A 12,082-nucleotide genomic window follows, 5' to 3' on the forward strand; every position below is an offset into this window, starting at 1 on the left:
TGGACACCGGTGCCTCCGCCAATCTCATTGCGTGGTCTGACATTCGCAGCCTTCGAGCCCAGCCAGCCATCCTGCCATCTGCATGCCAACTGCTTGACTACAATGGGAATGCCATCGCTGCCAGTGGCTCCTGCCAACTCGAGGTGACGCATCGCACTTACACAGCTGTACTATCCTTCGAGATCGTTGCCTCCTCGAAAGCCTCCTTGCTTGGTGCGCAGGCATGTAAGCTGCTGAATTTGGTTCACTCTGTCTCCCATCGACGTGTCTGCCTCTCCTGACACCGACTTCAGGACGCAACTCGACTCCATCATCCAACAGTACCACAACGTCTTCGAGGGCATGGGCACGCTCCCGTATACATACAAGATTCTACTCAAGCCAAACGCCACGCCTGTGGTATACGCACCTCGCAGGGTCCCAGCGCCCCTTAAGGACCGCCTCAAGCAACAACTCCAAGACCAAGGGGTTATCTCCAGGGTCACGGTACCAACCGACTGGGTGGGTTCCATGGTCTGTGTGAAGAAACCGTCCAGTGAACTCAGGATTTGCATAGATCCTAAGGATCTTAATCGAAATATCATGAGGGAGCACTACACGATTCCCAAGCGTGAAGAACTCACGTGTGAAATGGCCCACGCTAAACTCTTCACAAAACTCGACACCTCAAAAGGCTTCTGGCAAATCCAGCTGGATGAATCTAGCAGAAAGCTGTGTACATTCAATACGCTCTTTGGCAGATACTGCTACAACCGAATGCCATTTGGGATCATCTCGGCGTCCGAGGTATTTCACAGAATAATGGAACAGATGATGGAGGGAATCGAGGGTGTCCATGTCTACATCGACGACATAATAATCTGGTCCACCACCCCACAGGAGCACATCAGTCGCTTCAAGCGTGCCTTCAAACGCATACACAAGCATGGCCTCCGCCTCAATAGAGCTAAATGCTCTTTTGGCCAGTCAGACATCAAATTCTTGGGTGACCACATTTCCCATTTGTGTGTGCGGCCGGATGAGGAAAGAATTGCTGCTATCACCTCCATGAAAACGCCCGAGGACAAGAAAGCGGTCCTCCGTTTTTTGGGAATGGTAAATTTCTGAGGAAAGTTCATTCCCAACCTCGCCTCGCATACCACGGCTCTCAGAAACCTGGTCCAGAAGACAACAGACTTCCAGTGGCTCCCTGCCCACGAGCTTGTGTGGAGGGAACTGAAGGCCAAGCTATCCATGACCCCAGTTCTGTCCTTTTTTGATCCGGCAAAGGAAACGAAAATCTCTATGGACGCCAGTCAGTCTGGCATTGGAGCCGTGCTTCTGCAGCGTGATAAGGCCTCGTCATGGGCCCCCGTTGCGTATGTGTCACGGGCAATGGCCCCCATGGAACAGTGTTACGCGCAAATAGAGAAGGATGCCTCGGCCTTCTGACCGGTGTCGTGAAGTTCCACGACTATGTTTATGGGCTTCCCCAGTTTACTGTCGAGACCGACCATCGTCTGCTCGTCAACATAATACAAAAGGACTTGAATGATATGACGCCTCGCCTCCAACGCATCCTGCTCAAGCTCTGGAGGTATGATTTCCAACTCGTTTATACCCCTGGCAAAGACATTATCGTTGCCGACGCCCTCTCCAGGTCAGTCACCACTCCATCCCAAAGGGTTCGTTTGCCAGGTCGACACCCAAATTAAGTTCGCAGCTTCCCACTTGCCTGCATCGGATGCACGCCTGGTGCTAATTCGCCGCGAGACAGTGGCTGACCCCCTACTACAGTGTGTCATGCGCCTCATGACGGACGGGTGGCTCAAGGGCCAATGCCCACAGTTTTACAACGTTCGAGACGATCTGGCGGTCGTTGACAGGGTTCTCCTGAAGCTAGACCGCATCGTGATCCCGCACAGCATGCGCCAGCTGGTCCTGGAACAGTTACACGAGGGCTGTCTGGGTGTTGAAAAATGTCGTCGAAGGGCCAGGGAAGATGTGTATTGGCCGGGAATCAACGACGACATTGCCAATTGGTACTCAACTGCCCCACCTGCCAACGTTTTCAGCCAGCCCAACCACAGGAGACTCTGATGCCCCATGAGTTGGTCACATCGCCCTGGACCAAGGTGGGCATCGACCTGTTCCACGCATTGGGTAGGGACTATGTATTAATTATTGATTACTTCTCAAACTACCCAGAGGTCATCAGGTTTCACGACCTCACTTCATCCGCTGTCATTCGGGCGTGCAAAGAGACATTTGCCCGGCATGGCATCCCGCTCACAGTGATATCGGACAATGGCCCCTGTTTCACCAGCCAGGAATGGGCCAGCTTCGCCCGGCAGTACAACCTCGCACACATCACGTCCAGTCCCCTGTACCCTCAGTCCAATGGCAAAGCAGAAAATGGGGTTCACATAGTCAAGAGGCTACTCTGCAAGGCTGCTGATGCCGGGTCTGACTTCTATCTCGCTCTGTTGACCTATTGCTCTGCCCCGCTCTCCACTGGGCTGTCGCCCGCACAGTTGTTAATGAATCGCACCCTGAGGACGACGGTGCCGTCTATCCATACACCGAATCTTGATCATGTTCCCGTGCTTCACAAGATGCAGACATCTCAGGCGCAGCAAAAGGCGACACACAACTCACGTGCTGCTGATCTCCCCGACATCCTGCCGAACGACAAGGTTTGCATTTATCTCCCGGATGGAGGCTGGTCTGCACCTGCTGTTGTCCTTCGGCAGGTAGCCCCCCATTCCTTCCTGGTTCGGTTACCAGACGGCTCCATTCGGTGCTGCAATCGGCGTGCCCTTCGCCTTGTTCCACAATCGTCACGGGATCCTCCGGGTAGCTCCTCTGCTGACCCTGCCATGGACCGCGCAGAGCTTCCGGTCACTCTGCCTCCTCCTGACTGTGTTACGGCCCACCCAGCTCCTGACCTGGCGGCTCTCGACCCACCCTTGAGGCGGTCAACCAGAATTCGTCGCCCACCTCAGAGACTGAATTTATGAACGTTGCAAATTTATGGACTCTCTGAGATGTTTCCTTCCTTGTTCGATCGTTTTCTATTGGTTATTATACAGCACTGTTCTTGTTCAATTTGTTGCATACTAATTATCTGCACCAGGCACCTTCCCTTGGATATAGCTTTGTTTTCCTGTATATAGCTCTGTACATATGTCTTTGCACCTCACATGTAGTTAGGAACATTCTTCACGCACCCACATTATTTATTGTCACACATTCACATCAAATTTCTTTTTAAAAGGTGGGGGATGCCATAATATACACCAGTATATCATGGTGCAGACACACACACTGATGGACATACGCTAGGACCAATCAACATGCAGAAACACCGCAGCCAATTACCAGTTAGAACACACGCACTATAAAGACAGAGGGCATCACTTTTCCTGCTCATTCTGGATGCTGCCTCTCAGAAACACAAGAGCTTATCAAGTACAGTACAGACTCTCACCACGTGCTGAGTGATTCAACTGGTTCGGACAGGCACAGGTCTCTAGTTAATCTAGCATCGGGTAAACCCAGTTATAGTATGTCTAGCATTTTCTAAGAGTTAATAAAATAGTGTTGAACCATCCTCAGTGTTGGTGGCATATGTCTGCTTCACGAATCCACAGTGCCCAACACATCACCAGCATTTGCAGTAATTTGCTTTTATCAAACAGCATGGGAGCCAGAAAGGGAAGTGGACTGGTAAATTTGCTGCAGGATTTCAAGTTTAGTTTAAAATATTTATCACAGTTTTCAAAAAAATGGGAGAATATTATCCAGTCTCAGCTGAAGATAATCAGCTGAAGTTGCTTAGTGATTGCATTTTGTCACTCTGAAGTCAGAGCTATGCAAATTGCTCTGCATGGTGCCAAGAATTTCTCTTTAATTTGTGCAATGAATTGCTAGTACAAGGCTCAGAATTATTTCAAAAACACTGCATGTGGCTGGATTCATTCAATTGCATTGATCCTGCACATTTCACCAAACAGCTCATCATGTGGCAATGAAAATAACATTCACACAAAGTATGAAACAGCACTGGAAGTCTCTGTGTTCTGCAAACAAACCTTTATGCGGCCTAGTTTTTAAAACCAGAGTAAAGTCAAAGATAAACCTGCCGACATTTCTTTCCAAAATACATTTTCTTCCCAGAAGGACATGAAACGAAATATTGAATTAGTTTTCTCTGGTAACATTATAAATAATATTTTATTGCCAAAACAATTATGCGTTAAACGATAAGATGGCAGTTATGTGGCTGTATGGACTCATAACTCAAAATATTGAGCTCTTGTTCGAACAAAGATATCATGAATCATTTTGTTCACAGCACAGTGAAACTAATATTAAAAGGCACTCACTTTTACAGTCTGCCCAGCTTCAGGACCATCCTACAAGAAATAAGAAGAGAAAAACATGAGACATTAATGATGTCTTTGACAGTGAATTAGAGTATTCATTTGAAAAACAGCTGAAGCTGAATGACAACTGTACGAGATCTGAACAATCATACACTACTGCAATCAGTTTTGTTTACGACAAGCTGAGCAATGATATTACTCCGGAAGGATTATGAAAACCAGCCTCTGCTTACTCAGGTCTGTGAAGAGTAAGGTTTTGATCAAGAACAGAAACTTCTTTTGACAGCCCAAATTTCTCAAAAGAAATTGCCAGCACATGTTAAATTGTTTTATTTATTAAGAAGAGTCTATGGTGAATACATTCAGTTTCAATTAAATTAATATGTATTTTAAGATTATTTTGCACCTCTTTCAGAAACTACTTAATATTTACTGTTGATTGAATGTCAAGACCTCATTAGAATATTTATTTGTTTCCTTCCCTCAGCCAGCCCGAGTAAAAGGCGTCTCAGTAGAGAAAGCCAGCGATTGAAGACTGCAGCTGGATTGGTCCACGGCAATTGTGGAGATTATGGGTTGTGGGGTTTGAAACACTGGGCAAGTCTCAGAGCACAGCAGAGAGAGGTGAGGGAGAGAACCTGTGAGGGATTTGGAGTGGTGAGATCGCTGAAAGCAAAGTCCACAGCAAATGAGGCCCTGTGGGGAGGGAGAGACGGCGGGATGGCCAATGCCAGGGGAAAGATCGTAGGGAGGAGAGACCACAGCTGGGAATTAATGGCCTCGTCGGACCTGACTTGGTGATGCGTCGAGGCTCTTGAATCTCATGAAGGGCGTCTCACGCAATTTGCGATGCTCTAAATGCTTTGCGAGTTTGCACAAAATCTCACGAGACAGCGCATATTTAAGTGAACCATTAGGCTAATTTTAAAATGTCTGTGCCATATTCTCCCGGGGCCCCGGAACTAATGGCCTCGTCTGGGAGACTTCGCCATAGCGCGGTTTAACATGAACCAGACGTAAAGGCATCTGGGAGTCAATGGAGGCCCCTGGGCAGTCAGGCTCTGGGCAGGGTGATACCTTTGCACTCCCACTTATACCAGGCGCCTTGACAGTGTCACCCGGGCATTCTTTCAGGGTCACCGAGCACCTTGGCAGTGCCACCCTGGCCCTTTCAGGGTGTCGGGTGACACTTCCAGGCTGGCGGGGCACTGTCAGGGTGCCTGAGAAGCAGTGCCAAGGTGTCAGATTGCCCATGCTAGGGATCGGGCCTGATTGGCCTTGCCCTATAACAGGTGGGGTGAGGGATGGCTCGAGGACCCTGTAAGTTGGGTGCAGTGAGGAGTCCGGAGGCTGCGGTGGGTGGCTGAGTGGGATTAAAAGGTCGGGCAGTATTTCAAAATGGCTCCCACACCCAATGAACCAGACCAAAGCTCTGCATCGAAGCCCTGCAACCTTCAGTCATAATAGTGGTAGATAATTAAACTAATGGGAGGAGGAGCCTCGATGCACAACCTCATCCACAATAATAGCAGAGCACAACATGTCAGTGCAAAAGACAAAACAGAATCATCATCTGCCGGAAGTGACAAAGGTGACTCTTCTTGGGCTCATCTTGAATTCTCCATGATCACAAGTGTTATTCTTCAGCCAGTTCAATTCAATCCACATTAAGCAAGAAGTTCACTGGCTGAGTTCACTGGGCACAGAAAAACCTATAGACTCCAATTAATATTAATATTCAGAGGTAACGCTGCAGATCTGGGGCTGGATTCTCCTCCGCTCCCGAAATCGCGTTCGGCGACGGGGCGGAGAATCCGTTTTGGCGCACAAATTCGGGAGCGGCGCAGGTTCTTCAATTCTCTACCCACTGAAAATCGTTGTACGTGGGCCCGAAGCCCTTCCCGCGGTGCCCCGTCCTCGCCGACTGAATTACCGATGGCGTAGTCCTCTTTTGGTCCCACTGTCCGGAATCCTTGTGTGGCGGCTGCTGACTCAGTTGATCGGCGGGCAAGGGCGGCTTCATTTGGGGCTGGGGCAATGTGTGACGGCGGTCAGGAGTGCGTGGGAGGGGCACTATTTTGCCGGTCCAGGTCCGCAGGCTGAGTCCATCATGGAGTCCGGCGCGGCAACTGGAGGCTGCCACCGTGCGCATGCACGGCCTCTGACCCGGAAGTACTGGGGGCCGTATCGGCAGCTAGAACTGCGAGCTCTACGACGGCTGCCTGCTAGCCCCCAGCAAGATGGTGAATCTGTGGCCTTTTGACGCCAGTTTTGGAGTAAAAGACCACAGTTTTCACAATGGTGACTTCGTCCCAAAAACGGAGAATCCAGCCCTTGAGCTCCAGAACTAGCTGCACCTTTAACAAAGATGTTCCAGGGCATCTATAACACTTGCAATTACCTAACAATATGGAACATTTCCCAGGATGGCCTGTCCACTAAAAGGAGGCCAAATTCAACATGGTTAATTATGATTTCATCAGCTGACTCACACATTTCAGCAAAGAGATGGAAGATATCATCAACATTGCTATCATGTGAAATCTGTTTTGCAATAACTTGTTTATCACTGCTCAGCTGGAGTTTTACCAGAGACAGTTGACCTCAGATCTCATTATAATCTTGAATCAAAGTTGGACTCAAGAGCTGACTTCCAGAGGATGATTAGAGAGTGATAGCTGTGGAATTGAAGCATTAGTTTATTCAGTGTGGTCCCAAAGGGCCCGAGTAAAGCTGAAGCCATTGGGGAATGAAGGAAATGCTTTCGTGGTTGCAGGCAAACCTGCATCAAAGAAGATGGTTGTGGATTGAAGGAAGCTGTGTGGCATTGGGGACTCCTATTGGGAATAAGATGTGGAATTAAAAACATAGAATTTAAGAAAAAGCTCTATGACAGATGGCTAGCTTCTTTTTCCTCTCTCAGTCAGCCTCTGTGTTTCACTTGATTGCCTTCCTTCCAGTGAACAATGAATGTAATCTTCTAGGATTATGCCACTTCTGTCAAATGTTGTCTTGCAAATGCAAGCCATTTCTAATGTATTTACATAACCAGCAGACTGACAATCAAACAACCGAATGCTTGGTGCAGCAACCATGGGAAATGACAGGAAAGATGCAGCAGGCAAAAATCTTTCAATCTATCAACTGAACAGCACGTACTGAAATATGTATTCTTCAAATCCCTCAATGGTACAATCATTGTCAATACTGCCCTGTATGTTCAAAATTAAAATAGTTCAGTGATGTAACTGATCATTCACTATTTAAAGGGAATACATTACAAACCTGAATGGCGATGGTCAGAGATGTTACTTTGAAATGTTGCTCCACAACCTTTGCAACTTTCTGGCTTGTCTGAAATAAGTCTGTCAGCTCCTCTGGCTGTAGATCTCGAAAACGTTCTGCTGGTCTGATTGGACAAACTAACACATCTTTATTGCGGGTAGTCAAGGAAACATGCCAAAGGAACCATCGTAATTTCCAAAATATCTTTGATCACAATAAGAATAAACTAAATTTAGTATCAGGAGCAAACACGTACAATACAAAACAACCTTTTATTTTGCATGTCAGCTGTAAAACTGTGTTTATTTTCTGTAAGCTTTGAAGTGATATCATAAAGTCAAATCAGAGAAATATTATATTATGATATGATGTTATTTTAATGGCAGCAAAGAGCAGCTTCGCTGGAGCAGTTAGTTTTTTGATGGTTGCTCTTTTCTTCCTTCAAAAACAAAATGAATCTTAACAACTCCTCTGCACGGAATTTCCTTTCATCAAAATCCCCTTCATAATATTAAAATTTGGAGCAATGTGAGGTTTTCAATAGAGGATTTCCCAAATCCAGCATCATACATTGAAGTTTTGAGCAACACTGTAACAGTTGGTAAAATGGAATTTATAAAATCCTTAGCCTGTACCTTGAGGTTTGCTGCTGAAAATGTATAGCCACTCATGCAGATTATGCTAATCCACTGACTGGCACCATAAACTGAAGAGATGGTGCCAATGCTGATAACACTGAAACTTGCATCATGTTCTGTAACTACACATGAGATCCTGTCATGTGACTCAATAACAAGAGTGTGCCACCTGTTGAAGTCACAATGATATTAAAAATGGAAGTCCACGAGTTCCAATTGCACACTTTGGTCCAAATTTTCATGGGGACGGAAGGGATTGGGTGGGGAAAACAGTGTCAGTTCTTAGCTTGCACCATCATGGTTCACAGAGGCTGGTGCACATGTAAAAGTGCAACTGCCTTCAAACACATGCAATTTTTATAAGGGTGATGCACAAAACATAACTTGTGGGCTTTAGACATTTGAGCAAAAGATCTAAACTTGCGGGAGTTATTTGGATAGATAGGGGGTGGGATTCTCCAATCTGAACACAGAGTGTTGACCCCGTTGGAAAAACTGGAGAGTTTAACGATGGCGTCATCGGACTGCTAAGTGTGGCGATCCTCTGCCCTACAGGAGGCCAGCACGGTACTGGAGTGATCCACGGCGCTCCAGCTGCCGATACCGGCATCAAATGGGCGCCGCAGGTCTGCGCATGCATTCTGCAACAGGCACGAGTGCGCGCATGCGCTGTAGATTCCTTCTCTGCGCGGCCCCAACGCAACATGGCATAGGGCTACAGGGGCCGGTGTGGAGCAAAAGAGGCTCCCACCACGAGAGGCCGGCCCGCCGATCGGTAGGCCCTGATCACGGGCCAGGCCACGGTGGAGGGCCCCCCCTCCGGGGTCAGACCCCCCCCCTCTCCTTCCCCCCCACCGAGCCGCCCCCAACAGGACGACGCCAAGGTCCCGCCGGGTAAGACCAGATGTGAACGGCGCCAGCGGGACTTGGGATTTTTTGGGCGACCACTCGGCCCATCCCGGGTGGAGAATCACCAGGGAGGCCGCATAGACCCAATGGCGCCAATTGTCCGGTGACCGGAGAATTGGCGGACCGGTGTCCGGGCTCGGCCCGGCGATTCTCCGACCCAGAGTGGGCTGAGAGAATCCCGCCCAGGGTACCTATGGAGGTGTAAGGATAGATGCAATAGGGGTTATAAATACAAATGCTTGTTTTTATAAGGTATTATGTCCTCAAATGTAATATTTGTTTCCACAAGGGATTCATTACTTGCAGGAATTTAAATGTATTGAATAGGTTTGGATACTGGCATAGAGGATGCAAGGGCAAAGGGTGGCAGGTGTAGAGCATGGGTTATCATAAGTAGGCATTAAATTGCCAAAGGGCTGTGAAGGGCCATTGGGGTATGGATAGAGAGGCATAGCTTAACACCGAGGGTATGTGGCGCTTGGGAGTAATGGGTACAATGGCATGAGGCATGATGAGTTAGCATGTTTGGGGTTTGGGGAGTGTCTGGGGAGTCGGGCGTGAGGGGTGTGAACTAAAGGACAAGGACAAAGTCCCAGAGCATCAGCATGGGCCTTTTAAAACATCCACCTCGCATCTGGCAGTCCCCATGGTTGCCTCCACACTGTTTCTGGTGGGCCTGACTCCGGTTAATTCCCATTCGGCTCCATCCCACCCCACCCCACCATACCAAAACATCCCACAGTGAAAATCCAACTGTCCTGCAGTTGTTCCAAAGTCGCGTCTGCGGAATTCTGAATTTTCCTGACACTGCACTCCCAACTCTGGAGCAAACACTTGGCCCTTTGTCAGGAAGGTATGTTGGAATGCATTTGAAGGCAATCAGACATCTTGTGTTAAGCTTGATGAGCCATTCAGCCTTCACTCCTGCAATTTATGACAGTATTGGAACTGCATCATACATGACTGCCGTGTAACAGACTTGAGTTTATGTCTTACCCTTCGTGGAGTAGTTATATTTATCTTCAATCCATTAAAATGCTACATACTCAACTTCATACTTAGAAATATTGGAGTGAGAACAAATTGAAGCACAACTTGTTTAGTCACTCATTCAAACTTAATCTGCCGTAAAATATTGCTTCCTATTTATAGTGCATTATAAAGGGCAATAGCCTTAACTAATCTCTCAATCCCCCCTGTTTTTTTTGATTATAAGTCCAATATTATGAGGCTTTTTTTAAACTACATTTGCTATTTTTAGCTGTAGCTTCACAGGTCAAAATCTTTATGATTTTTAACTGAACAGTTCTTGAAATGTTGGTTTAACACCTACAAATGAAGGTCAAATCACATCTGGCTCAGTAACAATTTGCTGCACAAGTAATTAAACTAATTAAACAGAATTTAATTTTGACTATTTCGAAATTTTTGTTCTCAGTTGGACCATATTTAGCAAATATTTATTAGTGCTCACTCTGTCTTTACTTCTATTTCAAGCAGTGTAAAATACAGTGTCCAGGGTACATTTTGGTTTGTTTTAGCGAAGATCTAGCACAGAAATTATGGCTGAGTAGCCTCCTTATGTGCTGTAAACATTCATGTATGACGTTTTATTATATTTCATTCCTTTTATGCTTTGGATCACATTAAGTTAGATCTCAAATCCCTACAATGTTATTGACCTGTCAGTCTTTTTCAGATTTTTTTTTTGATGCTAAAAATGCAAATCTACAAAGCGTGAAACGGATATAATATTTTAATACACAAACTCTTTTTGCTTTAACTCTTCATCTCTCTTTTACTTTTCCTCTCCTGGACTTCCTCCTTCCCTTTATTATCAAAAAATAAAGTGCTGCAAAAAGCCAGCAAACTGCTCGATATGATTTGGGACTTTAATTGTTGATCGTCACAGTTAAATATCTATAAAAGTTGGAAATGTCAAAGGCCTTGAAACAAGCTAAAGTAGCAAAACTTATAGAAATTATAAGCATGTAGAAACAATTGTTTTTATCAAGGATCTTGTTAATGTTCATTGGTTCCATTGCCATACCCTAGTATAGTGTACACAGCAGTTCAAATAACCTTCAGTGTAATGACAAACATTCACCAATTATCCAAAAAGCTATTAAATAGAATCCATCAGCAATGGACCACATCGGACACAATTTCCTTGAAACATGACAGGGGCTATAGTGTATAGATAGGCAGCGAAACTAACAGCAATATTTTCTTGTGCAGATATTGTGGCCATCAAAATTAGATTATTTCAACAATCAAAAATTCATATAGCAGCCCTAACCCTTCCCTGTCCACTGCTGGAATCACCATAAAGGGGAAACATGTAATATGCTGGTTGTAATAAACTTTGGAAATCAGTATGTACTATAAAGTCAGCCAAACCTGTCCCAACAATAACCACCAGTCCATTTCACGCAATGGGAAATCTGGAATAGAAAATCATTCTTACATGGTGGATTCTTTTTCCTCTTTTGGATATGGTACATGCCTGATAGAGGTTTTAATTATATAGTCCAGAATTCTCAACAATGAACGTCCGAAATAAGAGCAGAAGTCGGCCATTTGGCCCCTTGAGCCTGCCCCAACATTCAATAAGATTATGGTTGGTCTGTTTGTGTTTCGAGTTCCATGTTCCCATCTGCACCTGATAACCTTTGATTCCCTTGTCTAACAAGAGTCTCTGCCTCTACCTAAAAATATGCAGTGAGCCCACTTTCTCCGCTTTCTGATGTAATGGTGGAACTTACGACACGAGTCCTACATTTTGAAATATATTCTGGGGTGATGTGGACACATGCAGTAGCATTTTAAACTGCTCTCAGTCCCATATAATTGCCCTGAACTTTTTGACTGACAAGCAGAAAA

General features: G+C 46.1%; 1 protein-coding gene across 3 annotated transcripts in view; it reads right to left on the bottom strand.

Annotated features, from left to right (window-relative positions):
* The window catches only part of fhit (fragile histidine triad diadenosine triphosphatase), a 1,624,435-nt gene that overhangs the window by 468,397 nt on the left and 1,143,956 nt on the right, over positions 1-12,082 (bottom strand). For all 3 annotated transcript variants that reach the window (XM_038810527.1, XM_038810530.1, XM_038810528.1), the window contains 2 exons: positions 7,653-7,798; positions 4,368-4,397 (listed from right to left, as the gene is read on the bottom strand). In XM_038810527.1, coding sequence (XP_038666455.1) covers positions 4,368-4,397; positions 7,653-7,798 — 176 coding nt within the window. The remainder of the gene's footprint in view (positions 1-4,367; positions 4,398-7,652; positions 7,799-12,082) is intronic.

The sequence above is a fragment of the Scyliorhinus canicula genome, chromosome 11, assembly GCF_902713615.1.
Source record: "Scyliorhinus canicula chromosome 11, sScyCan1.1, whole genome shotgun sequence".
Taxonomy (NCBI): Eukaryota; Metazoa; Chordata; class Chondrichthyes; order Carcharhiniformes; family Scyliorhinidae; genus Scyliorhinus; species Scyliorhinus canicula.